Here is a 16045-nt window from a genome sequence, read left to right as displayed (position 1 = left end):
TAAACCAAAGGCCATTTATGCAGAAATAATAACACCATGATATACCACGAAGCTGCCTGAAGATTAAATAACAGCAACATATCAATTTTCAGCATTTTCAGTTTTTCATGATCGTGTAAACAAAAATCATAACTGAAATGAAAATCTGAATAATGGCTCAGAGCTACTCTTCGGTGCAGTAGAAGTGCTAACATGCTAACACGATTTAATGAGCAGACTTGTTCCAAACAGTCAGACTGAACTGAAGAGTAAAATAAAAATACATACCTCACAGTAACTGCACTTGTAGAGTCTCTTTCTGGTGTGGATCTGTTGGTGTTTTCTCAGGTACTGTGGAGCTTTAAAAGTCTTCTCACACAGGTCACATTGATAAGGTCTCTCCTCAGTGTGGGTAAACATGTGGCGTTGTAACTGTGCGTCTGTTGTAAAGTATTTGCCACACTGATCACACCAGTACACATCTTCTCCGGAGTGAATGCGTAGGTGTATATTTCGGTACCTTAGCTGGCTGAAAGTTTTTCCACAGATGTCACAGCTGTATGCTTTAATTCCAGAGTGGGTAACTAGATGACTCTGTAAGTGGCTACTTTGAGTAAAAGCTCTGCCGCACTGATCACAGCTGTAAGCTTTAACTCCACTGTGGACGACTTGGTGTGTTTTCAGGGCTTTCTTCCAGGAAAACGACTTTCCACACAAGTCACAGCTAAACGGTCTCTCTCCAGTGTGGATGAGCTGATGTTGTTTTAGTTTAAACTTTCAGGTAAAATCCTTCCCACACTCGTCACAGGTGTTTTTTTTCTCTCTCTTTCTTCTGTGAGGTTTGTCGGCCTCCTGAGAGCGCTGACTTCTCGGTCCATCTTGGTCCTGCAGTGACAGAGATACAAACAGAGGCAGTGAGTCAAATGCAGTCATTGAACAAACTGAAGCTTCAAACTCCCTCCATTAACACTAGTTTTAAACCTGAAGGTGGAGTGTGGCACCAAACACCTTAAAGGTCTCTTATCCCCACCTACTGGTAGTAGTAACACATTACATCCAACCTGGTGTTAAAGATAATTAATGACATTTCAAACACTCTAAAATCATGCCCATCCCTCCTGCTTGTACACAAATATTAATGCTAACACACTCAGAATAGTAATAAATGTTTACCAGGTCTGTACTTTTTTATATTTCCTGTTGCTGTTTCCTATTTTAAATTTCTCTAATTGTCTAATTTATTCGATAATAATAAATCAAATGTAACAGTTACTAGCTTGGTTCAGTGAAAGATGATGTCAGAGTCTGACTGTAACCTGAGGTTTATTTTTTACTTTTACTCGCTACATTAAAAATATATATCTGTATTTTCTACTCCTTACATTTTCAAAACAGGCTTGTTATTAAACTGATTTGTATTACATTAGACTGCTGATTTATTGTGAATGAATGATATTGTTTTATGATGCATTATACTGCTGATGTATAAGAAATATTGTTTTCAGAGAGTCATGGCCTTATTTGTCTGATTAGAAGAGAACAGAGCATACCGGAGAGGTTTTCTGCCCCATCTCATCAGGAGGAGATAAAACAGGGAGCCAAGGCCGTCACTTAGGCGCCGTAAGAGAGAAAGAATGTGAATGTTTAGGTTTTTATGACTAGGTGGAGGGGGGCTGAAGCTATAAGAATGTGAGAAACGCTCAGACACTTCAAGATCAGGCGGACACCCTCCCGCGCTCATCTCCCCTCCTGATGGTTTATGCTCAAAAGTAGGGATGGGTATCGTTTAGGTTTTATCCGATACCGGTGCCAAACCGGTACTTTTGAAACGGTGCCGGTGCTTAAACGGTGCTTAAACGGTGCCCAAACCGGTGCTTAAAGAATGGAAAACACAAAATTGGTCCAAAAACCTCTCATGTTCAGCTGTTTTTTTGTAAAAAGATAACAATGTTAGTCTTTTCTGCAGGTATAGGGCATATATGGTATCACTCTGGGCTGGAAGCAGTGCTTAAACAATGGAAAAAACACAAACTTTGTCCAAAAACCTCTCATGTTTAGCTGTTTTCCACTTTTTCTTCGGTCATTTTAGCCTTTTTGTCCAGGGTGAAGGGAGTATCTGCCATCAAACAAGAAGACAGCCGCATGTAGCTATGATGGTGTTTGCTAGTTCACGTTACATGCATTAATTTAATAACGCGGTTAGCTTACTCAACATAAATTACACACGAACAACATTAAGCTACTCACGCAGAGAAGAACGGCTGCTGCTGCCATCATCATTTCTGCTACACTGGCAGGGCTAGGTTCATCGGATTTAAAGTGTGACCTCCTTTGACAGTATCACCTTAAAGCACTTTTTGCAGGCTGCTGAGTTTGCATCTTTTGCTGTGAAGTACAGCCAGACTTTTGACTGCTTTGCCTTGGGCATTTTTAATCTGTAGCTCTGCTCTAAAAGAACGTACGTACCTGGACCCGCCTACTATCCTCGAAACGTAAAATGATTGGCTAGAATCTAAAGTGTATCGTTCCATACCAGTTGGTGGCGGTAATGCACCTTTCAGTTGTTTGCCAACCGCCAATAGAAATGTAAGGAAGAAGAAAGTGTATCACAGCTCAGGAAAAAAAAGCACCGAAATAAAGCACCGAAATGTGCGCTGCTTTTCGTTCTGGTTACTACCGTTTATGTCAGAACCGGTGCCATCATGGCACCGGATACCGGTACCCATCCCTACTCAAAAGTGTTGAATTGTATGGAATAAAAGATTGTTGATTGAGCATTTATACACCGAGTATTGTCCTTCCTTCAGCCCAAAGATCAAAGGAATTGGGAGGTTTAACAATGGACATGGCATGTATGATGCGGTGAAGGCACTTCAAGTGAAGCTGTCACAAATGCACCAGTGCAACCTGTCTCACTTTCCCTGTTGCTAAGTAATGTTGAACCAAGTCGGCGCACTTTGCTGATAAACTGAGCGCACTGAGTTCGCACGGCGCTTTGGTGACTGTGAAGCACAAAAAGAGAATTTCGAGCTGCTTCTCAACCCATTTACGTGGAAACTGCACCTGTGCAGATTCAGATGGAGCTGCAGTGTAATGATACACTCAAGGCAAAGTACGACACTGAACGGCCCGCACAGTTTATTAGTTCCATTCCTGCAGCAATGCCCCAGCTCCGTCTACATGCAGCTCCAACCTTGTGTATGTTTTCATTTATTTTTTCTGGGGTTTTTGGCAGCATGTTCATATTTCTAACTTGCATAATTTTGACAGGATATATTTTTATGAAGATCAAAACATTTAAAGTTAAAGTTGATTTTTTAAGTTTATTTATTCTGGAATAATATTCCTGTCTGTTTTTATTCATATTTATGTTTAAAAAACATGGTTTTAGTGTGTTCAATAAATGTTTCTTGTTTGGCCTGCGACCTAAAGTGTGCCTTGAGTTTTGGTCCCGTGTGCAGTTGAGTTTGACACCCCTGGTGTAGAGGATGGAAATCAGCCAGGACAACTCATGAAACATCTGCAGACATCTGGTTGAATTCAGTTGTGTACATCCACAGAGAGCAGCAGGTCAGCTGATCACAGCCTGTACATTAAGAAAATCGACTGGAGCTCTCAATAGAAATGATTGTGAGCTGTGACTCTTTTCCCCACACTGAGCCACTACAGCTGATTTTAGGGTTGAATCCTGCTGAATCCCACTTTAACCTCTTCCCTGCCCATTTTCCTCTTTAGAGGCAAAGTCACCCTCTACAATGTAGGCATTGTATTATTACATGATTATTACATTACATTAATATAGCACAAGGTTCAGTTAGTTTTGCATAAAATATATATCAGTACTTCTTCTTTTAACCCTTTAAGAACTACCATAGAACCAAGTTTGCCAGAGCTAATCTTTATATTTTTACATGCCCTTAATGTCATTTTTGGGATCATTTCAAGTTTCTATACATCAATATGACCATTAGATCCCAAATCTTAATATTATCTATGCATTGAGTCCATAGTAACTACATAAAGTGCAAAAAAACTGTACTTAAATACAAAAATTTGTTTAAATCAGTTTTTTTGGTTCTGTTTCTACACCAGGGCTCGCAAAATTTCAAAATCCCTGGTAGCCCTTCGGGCAGGGACTCTTCAGTTTTTGGTAGCCCAAAATAAATTTAAGTAGCCCGAATAAAAAAGAGAGCAATTTTTTGATTGATGTTTTGTTTCCTTTACAATATTACACATTAAAGTATAATATTGTAAAGGAAACAAAACATTAATCAAAAAATTGTTGAAACACAAATTACAACATTGTATAAAAATTACAATCATCAGCTCAAATATTTGGTTCTAATTGTGTAGAACATGAATCAGTCTGTGTCAGATCCTGAATTTGAAATTTCCACTGAAGTCACGGGTAAGAGGCAAGTGGAACCAAGATCGGCCATTTGCTTTTTGAAGTTTGCAAAGACTGCTACATTGTGCCAGTGGTAGTTCACTCTTTGCAACATAGTATGCTGTTCTAAACAGATGTCTCAGGTTTATTTTTAGTATGTTTTTTGCAACTGGTGTTTGTTCCGGGAAAGATATTGCAGACTGAGCAATAATGCATTTCTTGCATTTCTCATGGGTTCTAATGGGGGCCTTTCTTAACATGACTGGTCCCAGTAACAAAGGCGCTTGTCGACTCAGAAATCGAGGGAAAACCAACAACACACCAGGCAGAACATTATGTTATTTACTAGAGATGGACCGATCCGATATTACGTATCGATATCGGTCCGATACTGACCCAAATTACTGGATCGGATATCGGAGAGAAATAAAAAATGTAATCCGATCCATTAAATATCAAAAAAGCACCTCACAAAACTTGCTACGCGGCGTAACTCGGCTCATAACCATAGCCCGTTGGAGCAGTGTGGTCACGTGATAGAGCGGCTGAGTGTGTTTGTAGCCTGCTAGCAAACATTTCATCTCCAAGGAAGTTTTCCCAGAGAGAAGTAAAGCAAGTGTGTAAGTTCATCTCTGAATGTTTGTAAAGCATTCCCACGTTAAGCTTAACAACAGATATATGGAGCGACTGCCTCTTCTCTCTCTCTCTCTCTCTCTCTCTCTCTCCCTTTCCTGCTGCGACTTCAATCATGAAACTGATCAATGATCAGCTGATCGTCTCTCTTCTTTGTTTTTGGCCCAGTTCTCACCAAAAAGAGGAAACCAGCGGCTGAACAACAGCAGCACGTTTAAGCTTGATAAGCTGTTGTTAGAATTTATTTAATATTATTTCTACACCAGGATCTTTTTCTACAGCTGACGTAACTGTGCAGGGGCGGATCTAGCAAAGTTTAGCCAGGGGGGCCGATAGGGCATGAACAGGCAAAAGGGGGCACAAAGACATACTTTTCTTTCTTATTCTCATTCAAAATGTCGAGCTTTTAATAAATAATTATCTGACTCTTACACCCAAAGTTTTAATGTGATGTAAAATATATAGAAGTCCATTACTGTATATAGTAACTGTTAAGTCTAATATACCCTAGTAAGCTATAGTACTTTTTCCTTTGGGAAGATACCATCTGTGCAGTCTGCAATTCTGTTGAAGAAAGATGTTGAATCTATTTAATTATTCTTGAAAAATAATTTATTTCTGTGCATTTCCCCCCCTGCATCAAATTCAATTTGATTACATCGATTAAGCATCATGAGGTGGAGGGTGGTTCCCTTTTTTTTTGCTGGGAGTTTGCAACCCTATTAGTTAGGTTGCTTAATATTTCTGCTAAGTACTCTTTAAAATACCAGAATAGGGAGGATGGAGCAGGTTTAACTTTATTAGATTGATCAGTGTTGCTGAACTATGAAATATAGTGCAGTGTATTTTTTACATACAGGTATAACAGAATAGCTTTAGTTATTTATTTAAACTTGAGTATAAACTTATACATAATGCAGCAAGATATTAAAAAAACGTTTTATTGATTAAAAAACAAACTATATCGGATTCATATCGGTATCGGCAGATATTCAAATTTATGATATCGGTATCGGTATCGGACATAAAAAAGTGGTATCGTGCCATCTCTAGTCTAAACAGGTCCACCGGGATTAGTGCACGACGGCTTAAAAGAAGTTGCCTGCCAGTGGAAAAGTCTCAGGCGGTTTCTTAACATGCGTACTTGTGTGTACTTGCGCTTGTCGACTCAGAAATCGAGGGAAAACCAACAACACACCCGGCAGAACATTATGTTATTTACACGGGTGCCCATAAGTGGTCCGCAGGTGCGCATTCGCTGTCAAATTAAAAGACGCGCACTAGATAAGAAGTTGCAGCGTGCGTTTGCGTCCATATAAAAGGCTGTTTTTATCCGCTAGAGTGGGATTTTCACAGCACATTCTGCACCACCTCTCTGTGCGTTCATCATTTGTTTGAAGCCAGCTCACCTCCTGCAACAACTTTTCCGAGAATACGCGCTTCTTTTGTGGTTCGGACTCCTTCTGACATTTCTTTGGAGGTGGAGGAACACCAAAGTAATTGCTTAAAGGAGCTTCTTCGAATTCTTTAAGAGTTCTAAACAAATGTCTGTCCTCCTCCAGAAAATCTTATGTACGCAAACACGCGTTGCAACTTCTTATCTTGTGCGCGTTTTTTATTTTGACAGCGAATGCGCACCTGTGGACCACTTATGTGCACCCCTGGTTATTTAGCTCGTCATATTGCTGCCACAGAAATTCTGTTGTCCATGAAACCATAAAGCTGCACTTTCTTTTTGCCTTATAGTCTGATTTGTCATAACGTTTCCGTTTTGTGGTAAGCTTTTCTTTGGCTGTCACTTCTTCACGCTGACCTGTCTTATTTGGCTCAGCAGAACTAAAATATATATCCTGCTGCTTTTACACACGCACTCACATAACGCTCAGCGATTCTCTGCGTGATCAACCTCTCACATGTTTAAGCTGCGGGAGATTTCACTTGTCATGTTTGCATAGTAAGCTAACGATTGATAAGACGATGTCAGAGGAATTGGTGCGCAAATTATCATCACTCACCAATCAGTGCTGTCCCTCTCTATACACAGTTTGCACGATTGCAAAGTGAAAGCAAAAAACAAGCGCAAATTCAAACGCGATTTCAATATGTCCCATACTGACAGTGGCTCACCGATGCCAATGACATAATTACCCAGCTACATTTCCGAAAGAATGCAAAAGCATTGACATATTTTTCCTTCCTACGATAGGCCGACGGGCAGGGCAGAGATAGAGTTTGGTAGCCCGACTGGAAAATTCGCTAGCCCCAGGACGTCGGGCTAGCGATTTTGCAAGCCCTGTACACATATTTCTAGTTAAAGAAATTTCAGAGGTTTATCCCTCAAAATTGTAAATGCAAAAAAGTTGCACATTGTTTCCAACCACAGGAAATTTGTTTTGAGTATTTTTGAGATTTTTATATACTGCAAGAAAAACAAAAATAAATATTACAATGCAAATTTGCAAAACAAACAGCATGTGCATCAAAATAAACTATTGCCAACAGTGCAATTTGAGTTCTAAGCATCCCAGAAACAATACAGAAAACAATAAAGTCAAACATGACTTTTAAAAACACCAGTATAGGTATCCCTGAAGGCAGGTTTTGGCAGGTAAAGTCGGACATGTGATAGTTCGCGCTGACATCTATTCTAACGTAGGAAGTGTTATGAACGGCAAAGCGTGTTTCTGGTATGTTATGTTTTTTTGCTGCAAGTGCTTTTTATGCAATTTCTGCAAATACATATGTGGAAGGAATTCGTGACCAAGGGCAAGCTGATGGCATAAGATGTAAGTACAACTCCTCCTAAATAAAATAATTGTGTTAGCTTAAGTGCAGTTCTACCGGGATTTTAAAATTGTTACGCAAAACGGAGCATTCCTGCTCCAATAGGCCTTAAAGGGTTAATGGAGTATTTCTTAACACTAGTATCTGTCACCTTCTTTGTCGAACTCATTGTTTTCTGAGTCCAAGTAGCTGAAATTTCCTCTGCTGCTCCGTCAGACTCTTCTCCTCCTGCTGATCAGCTGGGACACAAAACAGAACTTTGTTAGGCTCCACACTGCACTGAAGAGTCAAAGTGTCTCATATGTTCATCTGACAACAGAAAGAACAAATTTTAGCTTCCCTGGGTGGATAACTTGTTTGAAACAAGGTTTGAGCACTGATACCAAGCAGTATGGCACACCAGTACCAGGAGAGCAATTCCTCTTTAAAAAAAGCCCTGGCCAAGAACGAAAACAGAACAATCAATGGATTACAAAGGAGAGTACAGTGTTTCCCAACCACTGTGCCGTGGCATATATACGTGTGCCGTGAGAACTGATCAGGTGTGCCGTGGAAGATTATCCGATCTGAGTGGGTGTAGAAATCTGAGCCATGATCTGAGTAACCCTCATCACTCAGTCACACTCCGATTCTCTACTTGTATCAAGTCCACTGCACTACTTTCAAGCATTCAGTCCTCGAATGTGTGCCTTCCTCCTCTTTGTATATACTCCTCTTATATGTTATTTATTCTTACTGTCTTACTATTTATATTGTTTTCCATGCACAGTTGGTGCGGAGCACCCACAATTTAGTTGAATATGTACAAAGACAATAAAAGACTATTCTATATATCTTTGTTCTTCCATTTCAGTTTTGTTTGGAGCTTTAAAAGATCTGCAGTACTTTTAAATGTAATAAGAACACAGATCCCCTCTTAGGGTTCGAGGCTGTATTTGTTTTAAAAATGCATCTCTGGTATCTCTGGCCTATCATTATTATTTTGCTAACAGATAATCGGGCTCATTTACTGAATACTGATCAGAATTTATCAAATCATCTTTGAAATGATTCTAACAACAGGCCTCTCAGAGTGAGGCCAGTTTTTACAATCAAATGCCCTGTGGGCCGACACAACTTTGCGCTGATAGAGGCAGCTGTGTTTTAGCCTGGAATACATTTATTTTTACCTTTCTTTTAAATGGATTTCATTATAGCACTTTTACCGCCAACATATTTTGATTTTTTTGGCGCTGTAAGTGACCTTATATGGATGAAGGGTGGCGTTAGCTAGCTAGCTAGCTTGGATAGCACGCTGCATTCAAAAACTATGCAGGTGCCACACAGTGACACTGAGATGCTAACTAGCGCTTAGTAACAGACTAATAAAATAATACAAACTCTGACTACACTTAGCTAATATAAAAGCTTTCTTCTGTTTTCTTCTCAGTGTTTCATTAGCATTTGTTAATATTTTCTTGTAAATTAGTTTATAGCAGCTTGACTTGATGTAGAGGCTTTTTCTTTCAACTGGTTCACAAATAACTGACAACAGAGACCGAGAAGAGCAACAGAAAACTTCACTCAGGAGCTAAATTCAACATTGACCGAACTCAGATCAAAGTTACCTTAGTGCTTCACTTTAGATGAGGAAGAAAAATAAGCTAAAACACAAACGCAATGAAGCGGGAACTCTGCGGCTTCTTCTTCTTTGGGGGTTTTCTTTGGCGGTCAGAGCTTTAAGGTGCATTACCGCCACCTGCTGGACTAGATGGTTCTTAAACTAAACTAGAGATTTAAAAGTATTTTAATAAACAATAAAAACAAAGTCAAAATGTGTCAGTGTGTTATATTCATGAACATAAACATCAGATGGCTTCAGCTTACCCTTACCCCCATTTATTTAAGAGGTTTTGCTCTCTGCAGGCCGCCACAGCAAATAAGTATGTGTTGTTTTACCTGATTTAATAAAGGTTACACTTACTAACTCCTCTATCAGCAGATCCAAGTGTAGCCATAATTTCCCAGCAGGGTACTTGGGTTTGGAGTCACAGCACAGTTTTCAGATTTAATTAATGGGCTTGAGTACAGCCTGATAATTACAGGCATTCAAACTGCCTGTAATTCTATGGCATTCTGTCTCTATGAAGACATTAAATCTTACATATTTCTTGGTTAAAACCACATTCAACTACTTAACAATAAGCCTGCAGCTGCAATGTGGAGGCAACTAAGAGTTTCGATACATTGAGTTTTTCTATTTGTAAAACATATTCGTAAAAAATAAATCAAGAGACACAGTGAGTCGTAGACTGTGACAACACAAGCTTGACACGGGGTCTCATACTTTGACTGTGAGTATAGAGGATTGTAGCTCAAGTTAACATGGAAAGATAAGAGGTATAAAGTCTCTAAAACTTTTGGATGTTCAGTCTCTGACAGAAGGTTTGGAGACAAAGTTAGTTTTGAATTTGTGAAACAAATATTTTATTTACAGTTTCTCATACACAAGGCAGATAATATTCTTCATGTACATTATTTGTTACAAATACTGGAAGTACAACAAACTGAAACAAAACACATTTTCATGAATTCATCTCTTAATGTTTCATACAAAACTTCTGAATGTGTTCTCTCTGATTTCCCAGTATGTGTTTTGGATCGACTAAAATGTATTTACAATAGCCAGAGTCGACTGAATCCAAATATTTCATAAATCCAAATTCACCCCCCATTTACTGGAAGAGATCAAATCTGAGACTCTGTTATGTTGAGCTACATGAAGACAAGAAGATTCAAACTTAATACAAAAAATATGATATGAATCACAATATTTGTAATCAAAGGATCATTAGCTGCTGGCAAGGCTCTCCACTTGCTCCTTCAAAACTTGTGTTGTGAAAATACAAGTTGTTGTTGTTCATACCGGCAACAGGGTTGAAATCATAATTGCCGTTGCCTGGTGGCATCAACCAGCCAAACAACTGGGGTGAGGTGGGAAAGATCCATTGAGGTCTAACTGCAAAATTGCCCACAGCCTGATAATTTTCACCACTTCTGATTAAATTGATCTCCAGGTGCTGGGTGTACTGCTGCTTGAGTGGGGGCTGTCCAATACAAAGTTCTTGTTTCAAATTATACTCAATACATTTCAAATGAAATTAATGAATGAATTACCCAGATGTCTGAATCAAAGTTTAATAATAGGAGATACTTACATGAAATGAGACACCCTGATTGAGATGCTGAGGATGTGACCTCCTCCTAAACTTTCTCCTTCTGTTTTGAAACCAGGTTTTTACCCAAAGATGCAAGAAAATAAAAAACATCTAATCAGTACAATGGAGACAAGATTGAACACGAATTCGATTTCTTATTTTAGTAAGCTGAAAAACACTCACCTGGTCAGTCCTGTCATCTCTTCCAACTATTTAATCTCTCTTGGCTCATGGTAATGTTTCAAATGAAACTGATGGACAAGAATATCCAACTGTCTCTCTGTGAACACCACCTGGGCCGTTCCTTTAGGTCTCTCTGAAGCAGTGCTGTGATCGTGCAGAGTGGCAGTGATGTTGCCATATTGGCTTCTTGGGACAGCAAAAACCTGTTTCTGCTCTGACACAGAGCTGGAAACAGCCTCAGAAGTATCACCGGTTTTGTTGCTCAGCTCCTTTTTAAAGAGCACTCTCCACCCGTGTAGCGAGTTCTTCCAAGGGACGACTCCCTGCAAGGAAGACAGGGACATTTCTCCCATTGAAACTAGACCAACAAGCCAAACAATTCTTTGTGTCATTTTTCCAAAGTCACACATCAGAGTAAAAAAAATGAAGAATGTATGAGAGATTGTTTTGAAAGCTCAGAAAGTCATCGGTTTCTGTGTTTGATTCTAGTTTTTACTCTAGGATTAATTCCACAGAGACTGTGCACAGTGTGATGTAAAAAAGTAGAAGCTAAAAGTAAAAATAGTAATATAAAAAATAGTATTTTATATTCAATTCTAGATTTAACAGGAATCCCGTGGAGAAAAGTCAATATAAGAGAAAATGCTGTCTTTCTGTTTCCTGCCAGTTTTTCTCTGAAGCTAAACACTTTCCGTGGAGTTTTTAGGACATCCTGATAGTAACAAATTACAGTAATCAACAGGGAGGTGGCAAAGTCTTAAACAACAAATGGGCTCATCTGGGATTTGAACATAAGAAACTCAAACTGAGGATCATCCCCAAAAACCAACAAGTCACAGGAAACAGCCACATTCTCCTTTTTAAAATCTCACATTTCAGTGCAACAGTTTCCAACAATGGAGGCCGCGACTGAGTTTCAATATTACTCTAATTTATCTTTCTGCGTCACAAAATAAACTTTCAACATACTTTCAGGCGAGAAAGTAGCCGTATAAACGTCAAATATCTATTTGGTTTATCAAGACATCGCATATTTGCAAAAGTGCTCTGACGTTTTCGGAGACGTCTGTTACCCAGTCATTATCGTGATGTGCTCGCGCCGATCCACATCACGTGGGTCGATACTTTCAGTTCTTTTGTTCATATTTAACAAAATAAAAATGCAGACATATGTGTGCACATTAGTTTTGACTGCTAGTGAAAATAGTTTTCTTTACAAATTACTGTCTCACTGAACTAACAGCCAATCCCTCAACAAGTTTGTGCTCTCTGCTCATATTGCCTTCATATTAAAAAAAACTCGGGTACATGTTATTTTATATATTATACTTTGTATGTTGTTCAGTATATTTCTATGCAAAACGAGGAAGTTCAATTCACAGCAGTATATTCACAGTTGAAACCAGATGTTTACATACACTTTATGGAAAACACAAGAACATTTTTTTTACTGTACAACATCAATTTAGAGTAAACTTGTTTTGTTTTGGATAAATAAATATTGAAATATATTTTGAATTAGTTAAATGTTAGAATAAAGAGAGACAGAGCTGTCTATTTTTTATTACTTTCATCAAATTTAGGAGTACATATACACTAAGTTTATTGTTCATTAATAAGAAAACTGCAGACGATTCCATTCTGAGCTGAAGAAGCTTCTGATTGGTTAGTAGAGTCCATGTGAGTAAACTGGTGGCACAGCTGTGGGTGCATATAAGGCAAAACACAGAGCCTGTTTCTGTGACATGGGGAAATCAAGAGATTTCAACCAAAACTCCAGGAAAAGAATCTTAACCAGATCAGAAAGATATGGAGGGGAGAGATGATGAATAGCCTTAAATGTGTACAAGAGTATTTTGAAATTGATACGATATTTGACCAATGAAGCTGCTGCAGAACAGGAGTGATGTGGTGGATAGAAGGGGTCCTGGAGATGATACGGGCAGCAGAGTTCTGGACGCGTTGAAGCTTGTGGATGGATTCTTGAGTATAGAAATAACGTGAATAAATACAAATAAAGGGAAAGAGCTGTCCAAACCTCTGTCTCTGACCATCTGTGTTAACGCTTGAAATCGGAAACATGTAAATGTAACAAACATGTTAAAACATAAGAAATCAGGAAGGGGCAAAAAAAGCATTTTGCTAAAAAAAGATTTAGAGCAGAAGTTTTTAAAATGAAGATATATTGCATTTATTTACAATTAAAAACACACAGAGCAGAAAGTGTGTTACTGTTTTACATCCACAGACACACAAGAAAAGAAGCAACATGAGGTCAAGTTATGGCAATTTTATTTGTGTATTTCAGTACATGTATTCAGAATAGAGTTTTTAAAAACAAACAAACGTCCCAAGTAAAGTTTGGGGGATTTTTGTGAAAGAAAGGTTGAGAGAGGGGGAAGGAGGAAGAAACTATTGATCTCCTTAAACTTGATGCTGCTGGGTCAGTTTTTTCTCAGCAGTCTGCTCCAGAATCCCCTCCTGTCCTCGGCTTTCTTTTCTTTTGCCTTCAGCTCCTTTAAGGTTTTGTTTAGCTGCTCCTCTGCGTCTTTAAATTTTTCTTTCAGCTGCTGTTTGGCCAGTTTGACTTTCTGTTTGAGGAGCTCTTTCGCTTCCTTTTTGTGCTTTTGTATTTCTTTAAGTGCATCTTTGCAGTCTTTCTTGGTCACCTCAGAGGCTGTCGTTTCTCTTTTGAATACCTTCACCTCAATTTTCTCTTCTGCAAGTTCTTCTTGCACTTTCATCAGTTCCTTCTTCAGAGTTTCACTTTCCTGTTTTGCCTCCCATTTTCCATGTGTCTCTTTTTCTATTGCTTCCTTTGTTTCCAGCAACTTCTTCTTCATGTTTTGAGTGTAACTCTTTGTATTTTCCATTTCTTTCTTTGCTTCTTGTATTTTAATTTTCTCTTCCTCCAACACTTTATGAGCTTCCAACAATTCTTTCTTCATATTTTCAATCTCATTTTCTGCCTCGTGTTTACATTTTTTCTCCTCTTCAAGTTGTTGCTTTACATTCAGTAATTCCTTCCTTAGTATTTCAGCTTCAGCCGTTACATTTTCAGCTTCTTGTGTTGCCAACTGCATTTTCCTTTTTTCCTCTTCAAAAGCTTCCTGCACCTCCTGTAATTCCTGCATCACATTTTCTGCCTCCTTCTTTGCAGTTTGATATTTATTTTTAGCTTCTTGTGCTGTGGTTTTCTCTTCCTGCAATGCTTTTTGAGCTTCCAACAGTTCTTTCTTGATGTTTTCGTTCTCATTTTCTGCCTGTTGTTTTCCCATCTTCTCTCCTTTAAGTTTTAGACCCACATGCAGTAATTCCTTCAATACTACTTCAGTTTCAAACTTTGAATTTTTAGCTTCTCCTCTTGATCTTTCTGCCTCTTCTTTTAATTTGACATTTTCAGCCTGTATTATTTGAAATTCTTCTTGTAGGTTAATCAGCTCAGACTGTACTGTACTGTATGGTGACGCACTCACCAATCCTCTTCTCGATCTCCCTTGATTCATTTTGGCCTTTTAAACAAAGGAACCAACGTATTGTAGAGAAGTGAAGTTTTCGATGTGTTTTTTTCTTCAGCTGTCGTCTGTCCTGCACAGAGATGCTGCTGTAGATGTGTCTCTAGCTGTGTCTGGATCAAATGAAAAATGCTGTAACTAAGTGCTTGTGTTGCGCAGTTCTACGAAACATTCCATTCCATGCAAGCTCCGCCCACATGGTCAGGAATGTCAGGTGCTGCATCACCAAATGCTGCTCCCGTTGCCTAGCAATAACAGCTGTTTACTTTTTTAGGTCTGGTTGATTATTTAATAAATAAAACATGTCCAAGTATTGCAACCATGGTGCTGAGGCTCAGTGCATATTCTAGCCTGCTGTGTGGGTGGGCAGCTAGAAATCACTGGTGGGCAACATGAGTGAGGAGAAAACTGGAGCAGACAAGCAGGGAGCTGCAGGTTGCTGGTTTGAGTCTCTGTTCAGATGCTGGTGTCTCCTCTCTCTGAGATGTTTGCAAACAGTCCCAGATAAAACAATAAGGATAATAAACAAACACGTGACTAAGCTAACAATTATGACACTGATATGTTTCATGTGTAGCAGGATGGCCTCTATACAGCAGTCACTGCAAGCATCCACATCAGCACACTTACTTTTCTTTAAGCAGGCGTGCTGGGGTCCTCCTAAGGAAAGTTTGAGAACTTCATTTCCTTCATGCTGGTGAACTTTTTGCCAAATGTTTTTCATCAAAGCTTCTCCATCACTGACAGGGATTGTTTGGATCTTCACACTCATCTCCACAAACCCTAAAAAATGAGTTTCACTTTGCTCATATAAACCAGGAGTGTCTCCATATTTCACATAGTGTTTTGCTTTTCTTTCACAAATGTGGGATTAAATTGTGTTAAAATGTACAAAACAGTGATGTCATGTTTTGTGACGAGGACCCAGGCACAGAGACTTGATGAATTTAAGAATCTTATGATTTAATAAAGAAATTTGCAGACTTGCACAGAGATAGTAAAATTATAATGACTGATAGCGGAGACAAAGATAACAGACGACGAGGACAGGGAGGAACAGGGGTTTAAATGCACCAAGGAGACATTCAGAGACAACTTGGGACAACTGGAGACATTTAAGGATGCAGGGACTGACAGAGATGGGGAAGAAGTCTCATCGTGACGAGTAAAGTTTATCTTGCCTGGCTGGGCAGCTCTCTGGGTGCTCAGCACCCCCAAAGCTCTGATCCTAGAATTGCCCCTGGTTCAGTCTAACACATGTGCCAGTGAACCATTAAACGTCTGTAAAACTATGCAGGTTAAACGTAACTTTAACCTCAGCCAAACCGATTTGCTCAGTTGTAAATAAAACAGCAAAGTAAACGTGA

General features: G+C 39.0%; 1 protein-coding gene across 1 annotated transcript; it reads right to left on the bottom strand.

Moving 5' to 3' along the window:
• Nucleotides 1-13438: 13438 nt before the first annotated feature.
• LOC148101119 (uncharacterized) lies at nucleotides 13439-14833 on the bottom strand. The gene has a single exon (XM_087845556.1). The coding sequence runs from the start codon at nucleotides 14667-14669 to the stop codon at nucleotides 13608-13610; it is 1062 nt and encodes a 353-aa protein (XP_087701682.1). The 5' UTR covers nucleotides 14670-14833; the 3' UTR covers nucleotides 13439-13607.
• Nucleotides 14834-16045: the final 1212 nt, after the last annotated feature.

This window comes from Neolamprologus brichardi, chromosome 9, assembly GCF_056152115.1.
Source record: "Neolamprologus brichardi isolate AB-2024 chromosome 9, ASM5615211v1, whole genome shotgun sequence".
Taxonomy (NCBI): domain Eukaryota; kingdom Metazoa; phylum Chordata; class Actinopteri; order Cichliformes; family Cichlidae; genus Neolamprologus; species Neolamprologus brichardi.
The sequence above is the reverse complement of the archived record's forward strand: the minus strand, read 5'-3'. Positions and strand labels throughout refer to the sequence as shown.